Here is a 21,005-nt window from a genome sequence, read left to right as displayed (position 1 = left end):
TCGAATAGAACGATTGTTTGCACAGCTCGCAAGGATGCTTCCGTTCGCCACGGTGATACTTTAGATGTTGATTCAGACGTGCACTGGAAATGGAAATAATCCTATACGTTACACAAGCAATAAGCAATGGCTATTCTAACGTACTTGGAAACAAACAACTGATCGCAAAAAGTGCAAGGATATTTTTTCTCTCCATGCGTATCCTTCTTGTGGTATCCGAGGCTGCGCTTCGAGCGTAATACCTTCCCACAAACATCGCAACAGTGCGACTCGCCGCTATGGACGTTCCGGTAGTGATGCAACAGCAACTGTTTGCAGTGAAAACTCTGGTCACAGCCACGCTCACATACCAAGGGCCGCAGACCGAGGTGAACGTTTCGGTGTCCTTCCAGCCGCGTTCTGGGCAAGCTTTTGTGACAAATATCACACTGGACCAGCTGCTTCCGGTACGTTTGTTTGCAGTCGTAAATGTAGCGCTTTTTACCGCTGGAGGATGTTACAATGGCTTGAAATCTTTTAGCAGAGCCTATTGGAATGGGGTTCGCGGCTTCTGCTGCCGTTATGTCGACCGAACAGTCTTCTATATCATTGTTCTGTTGTTGTTGTTTGTCCTGGAGATTAGCTGATTCCTCTGTCCAAGAATCCCCTACCGCATCTTCGGACAGATTGTTGAAGAGATGCTATACTTCCAGACATCGTTCCCGATAATCACGAAAAGCACACAGCGTTGTGAAGCAATCTTGGCAAACTTTCGATGGGTGGCTGTCGGCTTTCGTTATCTGAAAGCAATACACCGACGAATTGGTTTGTATTAACCTATCTTGAACAGTGAAATGTGTGCGGAACAGACTTACCGTGATTGAAAGGAGGGTTGCTATCAAGCCGCATAAATCCGCAGTACAAAATACGTCCAACAAGGACGATCCGCTGAGGCACAACCGGCACACTTCGTACGTTTTTCCAGCCATCGCGGTTTGTGGATTGAACTAGGAAAAGCCTTTCCCTGCACGAACAGCTGTTGACCGGTAAACAATGCGTTGCATTCTTGGCACCGAAGGGTTTGTTTATGTTTTGAACACGTCAATGAGGGTTTTCACAGGAATTTAGCACGAAATGTGTTCTTGAAGGGCCCAAATAAAAAGCAACATTCGATCTCTAGCTTCTTGGCCAAGTGGCACTCCGTGTGGTTGTCTCCAGCTCGTGAGGAACAGTTTCTTTTCTGTTTTGGTCATCCCGCTCCAAATGCTCAAGTACGGAGCAGGATCGTGCTTTCGAATGCCTTTTACATTGGTTCTAGAAGAAACTTTTGCCTTTCTACGATTTATTCTGGTTCGTACCATTATGTTACACGTTTTTTATGTACAACTGAACCAATTAAATGTAGTTTTGAAACGAAAATTTCACAAATAATTTCCAAACCAAAACACGCGCCACACGATGAGCACACCTTTCCAATGTTGACTTTGTGCACAACTGTCACTGGCCGCCCTTTGTTGACGTTAGCAGCTGTCAGATGAAAATGTCCGTCGTGTCACTTTTGTGGATGCAATAAATAGACAACTTATTTACTAGCAACTTTCTTCGCTGGCACTTTTTGATGTGCTTGTAGAGGGAATAAGGGTTTTCTTTCGCAAAATTAACAATATCGAACGGTGCAGAGTGTGTGCACAGGAGATTGTTACGTGCCGAAGCCGAAGCGACGCGGAAAGTTTGCCCTGGTCAGAATGGGAATGAACGTGAGCCGTCAGGTGGACCTAACGGAGAACGAGTATCTGCAGCGTTTTGTCGGCAAAACACACGTTCCTGCCTACGATGACGATTTCTGGAATAACTTCCTACAGTACCACATCAATCTACCGACAAACAGGTAAAAGGTTTTAGTTGTGTTTTACTTCCGGTTCACCGTCGGTAAACATTTGCTGAACGATGCTTTTTCTTTCCCCAGCCAGGAACAGTTGAGTCTGGATTTGCGGCTGGAAGCGCTTTGTCAGAGCTTTATCAGCCACAATCTACACACCGGCAACTTTGGCTCGTTGATAAACGTTTTCCTGCTGAAAGTGTCGGAGCTGCTTACACTGTCCGATACCGAGAGGTGAGTAAACTACGTTCTGCTTGCTGTAGGTTTCGAAATGTAGAGTGAATTGAATCACCCTCTGTTTTTTTCAGCAACGTTCACATATGGCACGCCTTCAACGCACTGTTTATAATCCGATGCTTGGTCAAATATATGATCGAGACCGGGTCGGAGTACCAGCTGTTACAGCATTTCGAAGCGCTACCTGTCCAAGCGGCTGATAATGATACGACACCGAGCGAGCCCTATTCCGCTGGTACGAGTCAGACCGCCATCCCTATGGATGTCCGAGCGGTAGAGGAAACGAAAGCGGCCGTTGCCAAGCTGGTCGATGGCACGAAATTTGAAACGTTTCTGGAGGCGCTCGTTAACATCGTTGTCGTGATACCGGTGAAGTATGTTGTTCGCTAACCGTAACGAGTGATACCGAATGTTACGTATTTGCTTTGCCTGTCTTTTCAGAGAATTCACATATCACCTTAACCTGGAGGCGGTTAACTGCATGATTATCTTGCTTTCGGTCAGCTTATTTTCTCAGCAAACGATGGAAAAATCCACCATCTACCGTACGATCTACCGCTGCCAGCATGCAAACACGCTTATGAGTGCGCTGTTACATTTCCTGAGCCGCATGAGCCAAGCACCGCAGACAATGTTCGGTTTCGGGACGGGTGGTTCGTTCGTGTTCGGTATTGCGGAATCGCTTTGGTCGATACTGACGTTCGCCCGCAAACAGCCGGACATACTGACCGCTCACGATCTTCCGAGCGCTTTCCGGGAGCACTACCCGCTGGCGAATCAGAGCCTGCTGCTGATTCTGATCCTTACCAATCACCACGCGACTAAAGATAATCCGTATCGGATTAGTTTGTTTGGATGTTCCGATTCACAAGGTAAATGGGAGCGTAATATTTATAACTTTTTGGGTTTAAATCGTGTTTTTTTTTTGCTCCCCTGTAAAGATTCACCGAAAGAGGATCCGGCAACGTTCAAGATAGACTTTTCCTCGCTGTACAACACACTGTGCCGAATAGTGACTATCGATCAGGCAACCTTACTGCTCTATCTGCTGCTCTACCGAAACCAAAGATTCCAGAAGTATGTGATGGCCCAACAGAACCTTCAGCAGCTGGTAAGTTACACGATTCTTTGGTGTGTTGGATCCAACTCTAAAACTGCATTTACGTTGCCTACTTTAAGGTCATTCCGATCCTGCAAACCCTGTACAATGCGCCCGATAGTACTTCACATCACATTTACATGTCGCTGATAGTTTTGCTCATTCTTAGCGAAGACGACAACTTTAACAAGAGCGTCCATCAGATTGTAAGTGGTGGTAACCCGTTTCTGTAGGGGATTTAAGTTTACGTCTACCGATACCTTTTCTTCTAGATGCTGAAAAACATTACCTGGTACACGGAGCGTTCGATCAGCGAGATCTCCCTCGGTGGGCTGCTGATACTGGTCGTCATCAGGACGATTCAGTACAACATGCTAAAGATGCGAGACAAGTACTTGCACACCAACTGTCTCGCAGCGTTGGCCAACATGTCCGGCCAGTTCCAGTCACTCCATCCGTACGTGGCTCAGCGATTGGTAAGTCTGTTCGAAACCTTAGCGAAGAAGCACGCGCGGCTAGACCAGCAGCTGAAACAACCAAATGGTCCGAACGGCGAGCCGGACGTTTCCATACCGATCGGTGGAGGACTCACGTCCGAAGATATGGTAAGTTGTGGAATGGGATCTTTCAGTTAAGCATTTGTGTGGCTAGCAAGTTAACCAACCCCTCCCGCTCAGCTGCAGGATTTGTCCGTGTTGGAGGAGGTGCTGCGCATGGTGCTGGAAATTCTAAACTCCTGTCTGTCGCATCAACTAGTGTACTGTCCCAATCTGGTGTACACTTTGCTGTACAAACGTAACGTCTTCGAGGCCTTCCGAAGTCATTCGGCATTTCAGGATATCATACAGAACATAGACATGGTAAGGGGTGAGATTGTTCCCTTGGCATAGAACAAATGAGCTAATACAAACCGCTTACAATTCTAGGTGGTTGGATTCTTTTCCTCCCGATTGCAACGGGTGCAAGAGCAGCGTGGTGAGCTTGGCGTGAACGAAGTGCTAGAAGTAATTTCGAAAGGCGCTAGCCAGTGGTCGAGTGACCGTTTGCGGGTATGTGCACTCTAATTATTATAATTTCGAACAATCTCACGCGAACTTGATGCTTTTCGTCTCATTGATAAACCAGAAATTTCCCGACCTTAAATTCAAATACGTCGAGGAGGATGCACCGGAAGAGTTCTTCATCCCGTACGTCTGGACGCTCGTGTGCAAGGCCGGCTGTGTACATTTCAATTCCGAAACGATAAAGGGCGTTAGTGCGGAGATCGTTTGTTAACATTACCGTTTGTCCGTCGCCGCGAACCCTGTCAATCGTTTTCCGGGTAGTTTCCAAATTCGCATCTTCCCAGCCAGCTGTTTGCTGCTTCCTTCCTTCAGCACAAAACCTGTGAACGGTGAACAGAGCAAGAGACAATATGAGGAACACGGCGTTCCTACCACTAGCTTAACGTGACTTAATTTATGCGTTGCTTTATTTGATCATTCGACTGTACGTTTAGCAGCTGTGTCTCGATTGTGTGCGGTAATAGCTTTTTTCGGAAGAATGCATTCCCTACAGAAGATGCTATATTTTTATATGTTGTATTTAATTTAAAGATTTTGAAGTACTGTTCTGTTTTCGTTGCGAACCGGTTTTTTTGTATTTTATCTCAATTGTTGTAAACCAGCCCGAAAATTATGGAATCGATTATTAATTTTGCAGCGGATGATATTGGTGGGGAAGACTTAACAGCGATTAGCTACGAAAACAGGCAATAATAATAACAGTAAGCTATTGTGTGCAAAGACACAACAAATGGTTCTAAAAACAAACAAACAAAAAAACAGTTGGTCCTATGTCTAACGAAGAGTGTGAATAATGAAACTACTGTGTGTGATACTCTACACGGGAAGCCGTTGATTATTTGACTTGGTAGCAGAACGCAGACAAGAGCGTTACCCTTAGGGAGTTATACAATGGAAAACGATTGCTCCTAGTGTGTAGATGAATGATTTTATTCCGTTTTGTACGGGTCTCGCCCGTACGAATGAATGGATTAGTCGTATTAGCAAGCCGATGATAACATTATACTAAACGAAAGGCACGAAACAGTTAGCAAACATTTAACAGCTTGAAGGAGTGAGTTTCGATATACGGTGACTAGCGAATCGAGATGATAGCTTGATGATGGCAAACTGAAAGTTAAACGTTATAAATTTACAAAACACAAACCGATAAACTATTAACCCCCCTCCCTGACAAACTGAGGCAAGCAAATAGCGTCAGTTGCAGTATACTAGAACGATTTCGGTTTTTCTTTCTCGCTGGTAACATGATGACCACCGTCAGCAAGGTAAAACGCTCGGCTTAAACAACACAATCGGAAGTTCGACATTTATTACCACAATGTAACGGGTCTGTTCGAACAGATGGACTCAATAAATACTAACGATAGGAAGAGCTGAGCTGAGCGAAGCTTATCGAACTACTGCATATGTTCTTTCCCGCCGTTACGGGAAAGCGGCCGCTGGTTCCGCGGCACGGTTCTTAACACACTACATATCACTTGGTGGGGGGGGGGGGGGGCGGGCGTGGGTGGTGGTAGGTGTGAGAAAAGAAGGACGACCGCTAGTAGTGAGCAAGGCGGCGAACCTTCGATGCATCACAGCTGCACTGTTACACCGGTCTTCGTTTCAAACACCTTTACAGGCTTCCATGCACTGTTTGTAGGACATGAAGTTGTTCGCGTTTCCGTCGCAGCCACCGAATTTAAATTCGATGCATTCCTTCTGGGCTGGGTCGTATCTGTTGGTGGGATTGGGAAGGAAAAGAAATATGGTTAGAACCTAGCCACAATGTTTGCGAGTTACGGTTAATTTAGGAAGGGGAAGTATGGCTTAAGGCTATAAAAAAGTTTTTTTTTCTAATAATCTAATGTTTTTCACACATTTTCGCCTGTATTGAAAAACTATGCTCCGGTCTGTCCTTGTGGCTTGTGCAGGTATAGAGGCTGCACTGTTGGAGTTAAAACTAAATCGTTATTTTGCCATCATTTTCTTATTGAACAATGATTTGAATAAAGAAAAACAGATTTTCCGACGTTAATTCGGATGTCCAGATTGTCGGGGTGAACTAGCAATGTTGGGACCGTTTCTGGATTATGTTCAGGATCAATAGCAATATTATCAGGTAGAACTGGACTCTGTTACCCTTTCTCGATTCTGTCCTAAAATTATTCAAAGCAATGTTGTTTTATCAATATTTTTTCTTCTTCTTTGACTCGACAACTTTACCCAACTGACATCTGTTATACAAAAAAGGCTAAATCTCAAAAAAAAATTGCCCGATCCTCGCCATAACTGCTCGCTTCGTGCGCGAATGCTCGTTACGCTCTTAGAGCAGCTCAGCACCATACCAGTTTGCCGTTGGAACGAGCAGCACAGCACACACCCGTTCGCTCTCGCGTGCAGTGGCGCTCAAACATTTTCTCGCTTTCCGCAATGTGCCGTGCACTGCTCGAACCATGATCCTCCGCTTGAGAGCCCCTGAGTGGGAGAGAGCGAACACACGTGTGCAGGGGCGCTCGAACTGTTTCTCGCGCGCCGTTTTGGTACTGGCATGCAGCGCGCATTTTAGAACCGCCTGGACACCCCTGCAAATTTTTGTTTCTCTCTTTCTTTATTCGCTCTCCCCTGAGCACGCTGAGCGACAGTCGTGTTCTGAATGTGATGGGGGGAGGATGTCGCACGCGCACGGATAAGCCGAAGCGCATGACCCGGTGTTTGAATGCAGATGGTGTTAGGATTAATCGTGTATTTGCGTGTAGGTGAGCTGCGGTAGCCTGGAGTTTCACTCGGTGATGATCGATTCGTGTTTGCCGCTTCCCGAAACATGTTTTCTGCGAGAGATGAGGTATGGTTCAGCATCTCATGTACGGCGAAGAGCATCATTTCTCAACTCACAATCTTGTTTTTTCCCCCTAAAGGAACACTGGCGAACACGAGGAGTGCAACGGAGAGAAAGAAACATGAATGGGTTTGTTGAATAAATAAAAAATCATTCATTCATATCACAATCTAATCCGAGTGTTATTGTTTGCTTTGTTTTGATTTGCGCTGCCATAGCGCCTCTGGCCTATGACAGCTTGGATCCGAAGGAAATGGGTGAAAAAACTACGTGAAACCACGCGTTCGAACTGTTATAATTAGCTAAATCTGCTGCTCTCTAAGGCAAGATTAAGCATCGAGATTTAGCTAAAAGAACTCGAAAACAGCTATAAGCCTGCTATAAAATGTCAGTTGGGTAGAAGTCTTGATCTGTCATTAGTAGCTTCCTCGACTTTATTTTTCCCATAGATGGAGGGACAATCGTATTCGATACTCAATCAAGACCGGCATTCTTACCACCTTTGCAACTGGACTGCCTCAGCAATGAAAGGACTACAACATTTCTGTCTTGTAGATATGTGCAATCATTTAATTAAAACGACAGTTTCAGTTCAAAGTTCTACTGGGTAATATTCCTATTAACTCTGTACTAAACCCTGACACGTTTCGAACTTTACTAGTTTACCGGGTAAAATACTTTAAATAACTTGCTCAGGAGAGTTTTTACTATAAATAAAAGCTGTAAAGGACAGTCCGGTGGCCGAGGCGACAATGGTGCCGGTCTTCACACGGCAGGACCGGGGTTCAAATCCCATCTAGACCGTCTCCCCGTACGTTGAGCTGACTACTTTACAACGGGTAAAAATCAAGTCACAGAAAGCCAGAAATGGTAGGCCGAAACCCCTCGAGGTTGTAGTGCCAAGGAAGAGGAAGAAGAAGAAAAACTGTAAAGTATGAAGTCAGGAAAAAAGACTAGAACTGTCGAGAATTAAAAAAAAGCATAAAGCGGTCAAATCGGGCGAGCAGTTGTTTGACCTTTCTCCAACTTTGAAAACAGGGTTTTAAGATAATTTCTATTAAAGTTTTTAGTCCAGACGTGAACTTCAGACTGGGCGCTGTGAATCGGAACTACCTGGTTCCGAATGGAATCATGTATCGGAACTATAGAATTCGATTCCGTGCTCGTAATTGATTCCGGATCCAACTCCGAATCCGATTCCGGATCCAACATCGGATTTGGTTCCGGAGTCAAGACCGAAATCAAATACCGGAACCGGACCGAACCATTCCGATAAAGTCCGGAACAAAGTCCAGAACCCGGTCCGGAATCAATCTCAATTACGATTGGGGAACAAATTCCAGAACCAAACTTTTTATTCTTCTGTTGCCCTTCAATATCGAAAGGATTCGTAAAATTTTTCAACACTAAGACGCATCCTAACGCTGCCTTCCACTTTTGACAAAAAAACTGGATTCACTCCTATAATAAATTTCGCTGTCTAATTTTAAGTTTTGCAAATAAATTATATTTTTCATGTTTCATGATAACAAATACGCTACAAAAAATAAAATGGTCAACAACAAACCGATCCTGATTCTGAAACCGATTCAGGATCTGATTCTGGATTCAATTTAGAATCCGATTCCGGAGTTGGTTCCGGATTCGATATTTCCCGGGCCTACTCTTAGGAATCGATTCCGCAGAATTCGGAGGCGTCCAGAATCGATTCCGACTAAACCATCAACCATAAACCAATCAACCAAACCATTTTGCCTATCACTATACCAGACCTGTAACTTTTGAAAGAAGGATTTCACGATCTTGGAGGAAAGTTTATGGTACAGCAGATCCTCCAAAGATATCTTTTAATAAAAACATTCTTCAAAACATTCAGTTTATAATATCCGCTTAAGTATTGTTTTGTTACTGATTGCGAAAATCCTGCCAAACATTCCACACGCCACCCGCAATTATCACGAACCGTTAGCGTAGCAGTTTCACACGATTACGATCACCCTAAGGTGTCGATTAAATAATAAAACCCTCTCCCCGGGAGTGGGAACACGATAGTAACATCCACTCACCCTCGGGCGAATGGAAAAGCTTGCACTCGCTTTTATCACCAATCACCGATTGCACCGCGCTGTGTGATGATGATCGATACGGTAAACAAATCCAAGCGGCTTAACTGCCCTGACCAGCAAAACGGCGACGTAACACTCGTTCCGAGCCCGACCGAGAGAGGGAGCCATTCGCGATGTAATTTTCGCACTTGGCACTTTGGCGACGGCACAATATTCAGCACAACTTTCACTGACAATCATCTCCAACCCCGTTAGGCACGGAAGATGGTCGCCACCAGTTGGTCTATAAATATTTGCCTTGATGGCATGTTTGAAAGGAAAAAGCCCACAACCGCGCAAGAGAAAGCAACGGACTGGGGTGTCGGAAAAAGCTTTTCCTTCAAGTTACAGCTTCCTCGATCCTTACCTGTAACGGGGAAGAAGCGCTCGGCACACACCACGTCTCGGGGGCAGCTTGCACTGCTCATCACGTGCCCCGGCCACCTCAACCCGATTGCTCGTCTGCAGCGGTAGCGAGCCAACCTTTTCCTCGCGCTCCCGTGGTCCCTCATCCTCCAGCTCGTCGTAGTCGCCCAGATATTCGAGCATTTTGTAGAACATTCGTCTACTTTCCGAACCGATTTGATCCAACATATCGATCGGCTGTGCGGTGGCTGGTGTTGGTAGAAGGCAGAGAAACACTACACTACCCAGCACGAGAATGCTGGCCATTGCGATCGACACGGGAGTATTGTTTCTTTTCCAACAGTTCATTTTGTGTTATTTGTGGTGGAATTTGGGTTCACTTTCAAAGCACTCGTACCGTCGCTCTTAGCTCACTCGGTGTTGCTTTTATACAAACAAATCACTAGAAACACGGTTAGATAGTTTTTTTTTTTGCACAAAAATGTTCTCCTCTCGATCCGTTCGGGCACACTTCACATCAGCAACTGAGTTCGCGTCCGTACGCACCGTGCGATCTTATATTTGTTTTCGCTCGCGCCCATTCCGTCCACACGTCACGGATGCTGGGGTGGGTGGTGCGGTGTACAGCAGCCAAACACCTCCTTCAAAAATGATGACGACAGCGTCAACAACAACACCCGACGAGACCACCAAACCGGTATGAGGCGCGCGTTTACCACAGTGTACCCCTTCTTCGCTGGGGGGATTAAGCGCGACTGCAACGAGCGATCGCAACGTTGCATCAAGCGACGAACCGACCGAAGCGCGGACGCGGAGGTGGAGGAGTGACTTTGTTTGGCTTTTTTGTTTTGGTTTGGGAAGTTTGGAGGAGGTGGCATGGCTGACATGATATGCTGCACGGTCACCGGCCGTTGACCGGGCATAAACATGCCACGCCGGTATGAGCGACCGAAGTGAATCATATTATGCGCTTTCGGTTTCTCAGGCCGGGTGCCCCTTCTGGATGGTGATGACATTCGTCAACGAAAGCTGGCATTTGATTGCTTCACAATTTATCGATTTGTGGTTGTGAACGCTCACTGTCGGATCGCTAGTGATTGAGTTGCGGAAATGGGAAAATAGAAAGCGCTGGAATTTTCTCCCTCATCGATCGATCAGCTGCGTTCGGTTTCCGTTTTGCTCCAATCGGGTGGCGCTGGGCTGGAGGGAATCCCCACAGGTTGGACAGGTCTATCCCCGAACTACTGACGTCGTTTGTCAACCGGGCACGGTGTGGCACAGATAAACGTCGCCCGTGGACAACGACAGCACACCGGTGACCATGGCTGGCTGCCGCGAAGAAACAGTGACCAGCAAACAACGAAAACAACGAGCGAGGCAAAGAGAAACAGGCAACAAACAGACCGGACTCTCGCACTACACACGGCCGGTAAACATATTGAGTAACTGTTTCCTAATGCTGGTCACAAACGAGGCCGTGGCGTGCTCTCGCCCCTTTAATGCGACGTCACGTCGCGTTGGCCGATGGCGGGCCGAGATCGCGGCTTTGGTGCGAATTCCGGTGGGTATGAATAAACCATTGCGCGATTCGCGATGGATTCACCGGGATCGGCGTTCACCCGGGATGGGTTGGGGTTTTTTTCTGCACATTGACGTCATCGATCATGGATTGGAGGATATGTTGGATATGGTAGTAGCGTCTTATTGCTTGTGCTTAAAATAATGTGCAGAAGTATAGAGGGAGTAGTGATTATGAGTGCGACTATCAATGCACTTGAACCAATCGTTCGGTACATGAAGACTCTTAAGGTCTGGAGGTCCTAATCGGAACTCAGGCAGGCAGCCTTCTGTTGCTGGTGTGAAATAAAGAATGGATCCATAAACTGTTACTCTTAAGTGGCTGACGTTGTATTAAAGGAAAGCCTACCGTCAGGCACCGATGACTGGCATGGCGGTTAACGTGTTAATAGTACACCGGCAAATGATCGTCGAGACTGAGAGCTTAACGCCACCCTTTGTCACTGCTTTTCTACATGGAGTTGCTGAATAAACCACACCCGTTAGCGCTACCAAAGGTAAACAACTTCAAGGATATTTTGGGGGGTAGCGAAATTTCCCACACCTCTTACCAATCTTGGGTGCCGCAACACGCATCCGTTCCGTCCCGTTGGCGTACTTTCTTGGCATTCTGCACGCGAACCAAACGAAAACACAAAAAAATGAATGTTGACATCATCGATGAATGTGTCACTTGACTTGTCCACGTTTCTGTGGGGGTGTGATTGGGTTCCAAGGGTTGCAGCGCGGGGTGATCGGTTTTTGGTGTGGTGCTGGTAGTGGAAACAAGCGTAAACAATAATGACACACTCAGAAAAGAAAACAGAAACAGAATGAAACCGTGTGTCACAATGGAAGGTGAGAGTGTTTCAATAAATATAAATGTCGTTACGCAATAGCAGCTCGGTGGAGCAGTTTGGTGCTGCGGCAAGGATCGTGGGAAGAAATTTCTAGAACTTAAAGCCATATATTTCTTTGCCCTTGGAGTGTGTGAGTATGTGATGCATACTTTTATGTCAATGATTAATGCCAGCAGATTAATTTGAACGATTGTAAATCAAACGATCATCGCATTTTGAATTGCTAGCTCTCCTGTGTTTAGCTGTTCGTTTTGTCTATGTTTCGGTTGAAGTAATTGGCTTACGTACCACCGCTAGCGAATCGGTCAACAGATTCATTAAACCGCCTGAAACAAACAAGCGGTGGGTCATCACTACCACTGAAAGTGATCGTGGACCTGATCGTTAAGTTTCAACTTGTAGTTATGAACATTAATATGAGAGTCGTGTTTTCTCATTTAAATTACTGATTGTCTGTAGGTTTACATCACGATAAGTAGCATAATCAACTCACTTATCTCAGTTTTATATTCGAGCAAGTGATGGTTCATCTTGGCTATACCAGGACGAGCGAAAGACTCCACGGCACAACTTGCAACACAAATATAGCACATTAGCGTAAATTGTTTGACCATTAACAAAGTTAGGGCTTTTCAGAGGGATAATAAGTCCTTATAAGAAGAGCCTGTGGAGAAGGAGAATATAATACGAGCCAGTTGAGCTGTTGGGCGGTCCAGATATCTTGAAGGTGGCTTAAGCCGGAAGGATTTGATGAATGGGGCACGTGATAAGGATGCCAGATTCATGTTCGATCAGACAGATTCGGCACGAGGCGTAGAGCCGCACAGCGAAATCTTTGGCTGGTTCAGGTAGAGTCTAACCTGTCGGAGATCGGATGGAGGGTTCCCAAGTTTTCTGGAAAATGATTGGCGACCTGCCCCACTCTGATAGAAGTATTCTGAGCAGGCCAAGAAGAATAGAAGTAAAACAAGAAGAATTTATTATAATTATTGGCCTCAGAGGCTGTACAATTTACCCGTAAGACTAGAGTTTAGTCTAACCCTAAGAGATGGGGCGGCCCGGTGGTGAGGCGACAACGACGCCGGTCTTCATATAGCAGAGATCGTTAAGCCAAAGCAGAAGATGAAGCAAACTAAAGTCGAGAGAGCATTGAAAAAACTGAGCAATTACTGACTAGGACATGTGTTACGCAAGAGAACGAGCCAACTCTAACGTTATTCGCACTAATTCGACCAATGCCAAGTTAAGATACACTGAGTCAAACCCTTTTAAAAGTGAAGCAGGCATTAGTGATGGGCTAGTCGACCTGTGGGTGCAACGAGTTCGGACTCGTTGCACCCACGGGTCGACCCGAACCTACGGGTTGAACTCGCGTATGCTTTGCGGCACCTACGGGTCGACCTTAACACGTTGCTCCCACACGTCAAACTTGATTCCTATAGGGACGAACTCGACTCCGAGTCGAACCGGGAAAAGAGTCGTATGACCCATCACTAGTGTGCATCTCTGTACAAACAGCTTAGTTGTAAGCTTCTAGTACCACATCATATTCATCATTCATATTTAAACAAATCGGAACAAAAATCAATAATTTGTGAGGATTGAGGTCTTAGATATAAATCCATGCTGCATACCGTTCTATCATATTTAAGTAAACACAGGTACTATGTTTCGAATTAAGATGAAATATATACATTTTTATAAGTTAATCCAAAAGATCGGAACCAAAATCAATACACCACTATTGAAAAACATACCTCTGTAAGCTCAGCGAACGGGACGAGGCTCGGGCAGCGTACGTACCCGCGTGCTTTCGAGTGCATTCGTGTACACAATTCATTCATCACACTCGAGATCGATTAGTGGCACTCGAGCTTGACAGTGAAGAGCATTATTTGCATTGCTGTATTGCTGCTCTCGTAACCGATGGCGCCAATATTCCGCCTGCCATTGGGTGGGGAAGAAAATAAGCTGCAGTCACCGAATCAGGTTGCGTTTCGTTCACTTTCATCTTTCGATTTTTGTTGTACGATTACTTAAGAGGAAGATAGCTTCAGGGAGATGTATATCTTTGCGAGAGAGAGAGAGAGAGATAGTGTTGTCGATCGAGCAATAGTTCACTGAACTTTCAAAGAGTTCAAGTACGACATGCATAATTCAGATTATAAAATGAACGAAGAAGAACTCAGGCGGGTAGAGAGCTAAACCTGTTATAGAGACCGGGAACGCTAGTACGTGACAGCGAGCTTTATAGAATACAGGTTGGTAAGCTCCTTTAAGACAGTTTTTTTTAATCGAAAGGACTAATTGTTTCATAAAAAGTACTCTTAAAATTGTAACTTAAATTAAGATACATCAAATATTTTAAAGTAAATTTTAATATTTTTATTACTTATTAAGTAAGACTGTCGGTAGCCATGTTAACAGAAGGCACACTTTAAACTGTGTTCCAGTTCCAGGCATTCATTTAGTTTAAAAAGCCATTTAATATCTGGGAAACCGAATTGCTTTATGATTAACCATAACCGACCACCCCATTGCCACCACTAGCTCGTTCATCCCATTCCGCACAATTGAAATAGAAAGCAGATGAAAGATTCATTTCTCCCCATATGGGTCTCAATTCTCAAGTGAGGCTACCACCGAACACTACCGAACGAGGCGAAAATATATTTTCCCAAACTGCAACAGGTGTTGAAGTAATGAAATAATTTACAATCTGTTCCTTCTACCAACTGTTTCTCCACCCATTCGATACCATTCTCCAAAACAAGGGGAGAGCGCTGTGAGACGCTGTTGTTGTCTTGCGCGATACCGCACACCACAACTTGCGCTTGGTTCTTCGTTTCTTCGTTGCCTGTTGTCGGCACACACGAGAAGCAGGTGGATCCGTTTTTCTCGGGGTGAAAAGCTAACTCCCGTTAACCCACCTAAAACGGTAACAATGGGGCAGCACGCGCAAGCGGTTGCACTTTCCAAAACCAGCTTAATTTCCCATTCGTCCTTCGTACGCGGGCGATGCGAACACTCTCTTCTCCGGTCAGCAGCTTGTGTGTCCGCGTCTGCGTTCCCTCCTTCTACTTCCCGTTCCCGCCCAGTTCTCTTCCGTGCCCTGGAGATTGCTTGAGGTTCGCTTCATCTCTCAATGGAGTTTAGCTACAACCGGTACAATTTTCCGCTGTGATTTAGTACTTCGTGCCGTTCCGTTCCGGCTTACCCATTCCTTTCATGCGGAGCTGTTAAGCTGTTTGTATTTGTGCACACACACATACACACGAGATAGAGAAGGTCCGGGATTTCGATTTTCAGCAGCAGCACATTCCCCAACGGAAGCAAGTTCTAGAACGGACATGTCCCGTCTGGACATGGGGGCTTGAGCGGAGTGTGCCGATGGCAGGAGATGAAGCGCTGAATACGATTTCCACTTCCGTTTGTTGGCTTTGTTGTGGGAGCAAGGGTTAAGGAGGAAGGTTTTGTGTGATAATCATTCGGCGTTGCATAAGGAAATGGTACTTAAAGTATGATTTTATGGACAATTGGTCACAATCGGGCAAATTTTATGCTGTTTGCTGTCTCAACTGAACTGCGCAATCTGCCAACTTGGTACTGCCTTAGCAGAGTTATTTAAATAAGAGTGAGACCTATTCGATATATTCGAGTGGAAGTCTCTCGTAAATTTTCCATCAGAAAAGCGGCTAAAGGACTCTATCTGAAACGAAAATCTAAAATCAGCTTCCATCTGGTCCTTTATCCGTAGCGGGAAAGTCAGTCCTGCTTACCTCGAGGGGATCTGGACGCGATTCGACACCTGGCCCTCTCGTGTGAAGAACGGTGTCGCCAACGGATCCTACCTGTCTGTCTTATACTATCTCGTGATATTTGCTATATTTTATCGAATCATATTTTTACTTGTCTCCACTCCACCAGACTGTATCGAACATCAGGCATTGTTCTGGAAGCAGTTTTGAGTAACTGTATCAGGGAACCAGGTTGTTAGGACACATTAAACCATTAAACCCTAACCATTGTAGGAATTGGATTGTGCAGTCTTAAGTCAGAAATAGTTGTGATTTACTGATGGAAGAGTTGAAGATAGCTTTTACCTAAATCAATAGTTATCTGTTCATCTGTTTTGCTATTTAAACATTCTTGGTAATAATTTTAATAATTGGTAATTGTTGCTTTTGAACACCTTAAGGATTTAAGGGCTTTCTCTACCCCTAATTTCTTCAGATCCTTCAGTGGATAGCACAGGAAAAGATGGACGCACTGTCTCCAAAAGTTCCTTATTATTATTTCTATTTTTGATATTCATATTACTATGGAATTTGATCAGTTCAGAATATCCTGATTTTGGCCTGAATTCTAAGTTTTACTTAAACATTAAAGGCGCAAAAAAGGCTCCGCAATCTTGGACTGTTGCAGAAGTCCTCGATAACGCCCACGGTCTAGCGCCATCTTCTACCGACCCAATATCCGGGCATGTTGGTGACCGCATCAACGCCTTAACTCCATCTCAGTTTGGACGTACCACGCCGCCTCTGCCCATGTCTGCAGGCTCGGTTGTCCGGTGTTATTCTCATGACATGTTCAGCCCACCGTCACTTGGTTAGTCTAAATAGCTATACGATGTTGAGATCATCGTACATCTCTTGGAGCTCGTCATTGTTGTGACTCCTCCATTGTCCTTCCATACATACGGGGAGCCAAAAATCCTTCCGAGCAGTTTTCTCTCGATCGCTGCTAAGAGGATTTCGTCAGTTTTAGGCAGAGTTTTAGGGGTCACAGAGACGAATGTGAGTACTAGGACTTTAAATGCCTCTGAATCCTGAATCACTGTCAAATTTGTTAATCTCTCTGGTATTCATCTATTAAGACTCTGTAATCAGTAACAACACTGGTAAATAAATATATAGAAGGATTTAATATAAAGCTAAGTCGCAATTGATAATCTTTCATAACAAAATGAAATCTATCATGAATTGCTCATTTGTTAAATTGTTAAATTGTTAAGATTTATAGAAGAATATAATTCGCACTGCTAAACAGGAGCAATACGTACAATTCTAACCATTCAATCTAGCCCGATTTGTTACCGTAAGGCCCATAACTAGTAGACGGAGAGTGGATGGACACCCTTGCTGCTATCACCTATGTCATTGTCACCCATGTAAACCCCCCTTTATCATAAACTGTGATAAACAATGACTTCGAAAGGATGTACGCCGAGCCCAGTCGGTAAGCGGGGAAAAACAGTACCGAGGCACGGAGGACCAGTGCCGAACACAATAATCAATTTGTTTTTCATTTGAATAACTTTCGACGAACTTTTGGTGCCGTAGTTGTGTCCTAGACGTCGTGTTATCCGCGCTTGTACACGAACAACACTCTACACTACATGATACTACTTTCTTCCAACTTCATCTTCACTTAAACCTTCCCCCACGGCTTTCTCCCGCGTCCCCTATCTACGTCTAAGCTGTCTTCTAGCTTGCACAAAAAACCGGTGTTAAAATCTTGAACAAGCAACGAACAACTTTTCGCCTTTTTTCGCCCTCCTACACAACACAACTTGTGACTCTATTCCGACACCGACTTCCGACGACTTTTTTTTTGCACTGCTCGCTTTCTTGGGGTGCCCCGGTCGTATCGTATGTTTTGTTGCGATTTGTAGCGAAACTTCAGGCACTGATTCAGTTTGGCTCGAGCAGCAGGGACAGAAACTCCTCGGCGTCGCACCATTATGCTTAATGTCTGTTCTCGCTTTCTTGCCACTGATTAAAACACAATGCCAAAACGGGGCACAATGTGACCGATCTGTACGTACAGCTAAATCAATGAGGCAGCTGTAGCAGCTTCAGGAAGGGATCACATTTCCCACAGGTGCACTATACGGCGCGGGAACAGTTGCTGGCAAGCGACGCCAACTCCGGCGACGACGTTCGGTTGGTAGGCATTCATAATCCACCCGTAAAGTGGCTACAAATGGTGGCTGCTTCCGGAAGCTTCCCTTCTGCGGTGTTCTTAAATTAACATGCCCATTTTCGGGCGAAAAACTATTATAGCAAGGCGAGATAAGCCTATCGCTTGCTTACAATACACCGAGCCTCACACCGTGTTTCGTCTTGGTGTGAACAGTTGTTCTGATTGTCTGACGAGCGAGGTCGTGTGTGCAGTTCATTGGCTACGACGCGCCAGAAGTTGAGCGATGGAAATTAAGTTTCCGATACAATTGAAAAGCCACAGGAAATTAAGAGCTGGTGCTCCTTTTTACTGCGAGAAACCCAGCTGCAGCAACGTTCGCTTCTTGCGTCATCAAAAGCAAAAGTCTTCACGTCTTTTCGACTGAAAGGTAAAGCCGATTGCTTAATGAAATTTTCTCGATTTTATGATGCGTTTAACGCTCTGGGAAGGGTTGAGGGTAAGAATTGTAATAAATAGTCAAATGGTTTGAATGTTGACTTGATGTATATTGTACGCTTGGTTTTAATCGTTTTGTTGTGCAATTTTGTTCTCTTTAGCATTCTAGTTTTTCCTATTTGATTAACTTTCCTTTTTAATTTAGAATCCGACATATTTTCCATGATTATAATTCTTTTCGGTAGCAATACGGCCAGGCAGTTCTTTGCGCTTAAACAAAAAAACCTTTTCGGGGGACCGGTGGCTCAGGCGAAAACGGCGCCGGTCTTCACACTAGTGATGGGAATAACCATTCACTTATGTGCATTAAATCAGAGTGAATGAGCTACAATCTTGTGCTCACTCTTTAAGAGTTAAATTTACAAAATTGATGAAAATTGAACCACTTACTAACTTTGTTTTAACTTACTCATGAGCTAAGTAACTCATTGGTGATTTAACTCTTCCTGTCGACTCACGACTCACTCACTACGGTTGAACTCACTCAGTACGTTTTAATTTACTAGTAAGTTTAATATCGCATTACATTATTTTTATCTTCAGGACAAATTGTATACAACGAAATCATCTTCATATCGTGTTTAAGTATACCAATCGATATTTAACTCAAGAGTGAGTAGACCTTAGTGAGTGGGTTACAATATAGTGCGTGAGTTAAATCGAAGTGAGTGAGTGGTTAGTCGCCATGGAGAGCTAACCATAAGAGAGTTGGAATAACTCTTCGTGGTGATTAAAGCCATCACTGCATTGCTCTGTGTTAACTAACTCATTCACTCATTCTGACACTGTTTGCACCAGACCGTCTCCCCGTACGCAGGACTGACTATTCAGCTATGGGGAACAGGAAGACTCAGAAATCCAGAAATAGTAGATAGAGATCCTTCGGGGTTGTAATTTAAAATTGTATTTTATTCATTAGGTTTTTTCTTACAATTCACACTTCAAAAGCACCTTTTGTGCGAAATGACCACACTGTTTATAAGAAAATTCTTGCTCTAAATTGATGTCGCAACCCAAGTAATTACATGATTTTAATAAACAAATCAAACTATTTTTTTGTTCAATAAAGGTCTGGCCGTGTAACTTAGATCTGTTTTATTATTAAAATTCAGTTTGACTAGAAAATTATATATCTATTGTATCCACATTAATTTTAAAGATATATATTTTTTTAACTAATTAATGATAGGACCTGATATTTAAATCCAATTAATATGATTCATAAGATAACTGTAAGGCTGTTATGACAGCCAACAGTTGTTTCATCCTATTGATATTGGTTTAAATGTAACACAAAGTTCAAAGCATAAGACAATTTTAAAACAACTCTTTGCTATTTGAAATAACTCACTTTTCCATCTAATTAAATGCTTCAACAGGTTGCGCAACGTGATTTCGTACAAAAACCACACCATTCTATACCCCCGTTACAACTCTTTCTCACACACACGCGTGCAATAATTTCGTTCAGCGTTTGATAGTCCCCCTTAAGTCATGGCTTTTTAATTAAAGCGTCCATTTCATTCAATACCGCACAAAATTAACCGCACGCGCCACACTGTCGAACGCGTAGTGAAGCGGTTGGCGGCCCCCGTACAAGGAAAATATGAAAAGTCCTTCCACTTCCTCTGGCAATGCCGCGATTTTCCCGCGAGAAAATGCGCACAAATCCTACGCGTGGGCATGGCGAGCGGGAACAAACTTTCTCCATCGTGCTTTGGATGCGGTGGCAGCAGCGGGTTTACTCTCACGCAGCCACGAAGAAAGTCGTTCCCACTTTTCCACTTTCCGGAGTGATTTATTTTTATATCGGAATAAATCAGTGCACAGGAGGGTATAAATTTTCTCACCTGTGTCCCGGGACACGTAGCGCCAGGCATTTTCCGATGGCGGGCGGGACGGTGAGCTTATGGCTGGCAGCAGGAAGGAAGACGGTCCACCTTCTCCAGCTGCTGCTGCTGGTGGCTTACAGGGCAGCAGCGAAGGGAGGGGAAAATTGTGTCCCTGTGTTATTGCGGCCGTGAGTAGTTTAGCTTTTATTGTTATTATTAATTTATCCATCATTCATCCTGCGAGAAGCAAGCTACTCGACTGCGGGGCGATGGTGGGGCAAAGTTTGTGACGCGATTGTAATGGAAGGTGGGAATCAATGGAAGTTGAGTATTTCCGTGTTGGGGTTGGAGCAGCGGGAGCAGGTTGGGATTAGTACAAATCGCATTTGAATGATGCTGGCAATTAGAGCTCAACTGGATGTGGCCCAAGGTGCCATTGCTGTAATGAGTGATACAATACCGGTAATTTAATTAAGTGCGCATTTGATTCAAGCTGCGATATGAGAGCGGATGAAATATATGATGTGCTGGAGGTTTATTGTAACTTTTGGTTATAGTTTAATATTTAAAATACTTTTGAATTGTATGATTAACTAAAAGACTTTATGAAAATGTCATTATTTGTTGATGCATTAAGAGGGAATTAAATTTCAATTACACTTAATCAACCTTTTTCCGAAAGGAATTTGATTATTATCATTTTACCAGCTTATTTCTTATGTATTCATGCAATCGGTTCAGCCGCATCTGACGGTATAGTCAGGGTAACACTAGACGACGCAATGA

At 44.4% G+C, this 21,005-nt stretch overlaps 3 protein-coding genes across 3 annotated transcripts; 1 reads left to right on the top strand and 2 right to left on the bottom strand.

Moving 5' to 3' along the window:
- Positions 1-72: 72 nt before the first annotated feature.
- LOC118509996 (zinc finger protein 850-like) lies at positions 73-968 on the bottom strand. Its single transcript, XM_036051380.1, has 2 exons — positions 855-968; positions 73-680 (listed from the first exon to the last, which is right to left on the bottom strand). Exons 1-2 carry the CDS (start codon positions 966-968, stop codon positions 102-104), a joined length of 693 nt encoding a protein of 230 aa, XP_035907273.1. The 3' UTR covers positions 73-101.
- Positions 969-1,544: 576 nt separating this feature from the next.
- LOC118508809 (dymeclin) lies at positions 1,545-5,469 on the top strand. Its single transcript, XM_036048545.1, has 10 exons — positions 1,545-1,867; positions 1,946-2,092; positions 2,167-2,469; positions 2,537-2,967; positions 3,037-3,206; positions 3,275-3,400; positions 3,467-3,799; positions 3,872-4,054; positions 4,121-4,243; positions 4,320-5,469. The coding sequence occupies exons 1-10, from the start codon at positions 1,725-1,727 to the stop codon at positions 4,467-4,469; spliced, it is 2,109 nt and encodes a 702-aa protein (XP_035904438.1). The 5' UTR covers positions 1,545-1,724; the 3' UTR covers positions 4,470-5,469.
- Positions 5,470-5,540: 71 nt separating this feature from the next.
- Positions 5,541-10,093, bottom strand: LOC118508821 (amyloid-beta A4 protein-like). The gene is made up of 2 exons (XM_036048565.1): positions 9,552-10,093; positions 5,541-5,978 (listed from the first exon to the last, which is right to left on the bottom strand). The coding sequence occupies exons 1-2, from the start codon at positions 9,896-9,898 to the stop codon at positions 5,867-5,869; spliced, it is 459 nt and encodes a 152-aa protein (XP_035904458.1). The 5' UTR covers positions 9,899-10,093; the 3' UTR covers positions 5,541-5,866.
- Positions 10,094-21,005: the final 10,912 nt, after the last annotated feature.

Source organism: Anopheles stephensi, chromosome 3, assembly GCF_013141755.1.
Source record: "Anopheles stephensi strain Indian chromosome 3, UCI_ANSTEP_V1.0, whole genome shotgun sequence".
Classification (NCBI taxonomy): domain Eukaryota; kingdom Metazoa; phylum Arthropoda; class Insecta; order Diptera; family Culicidae; genus Anopheles; species Anopheles stephensi.
This window is presented reverse-complemented; position numbering and strand designations above follow the sequence as displayed.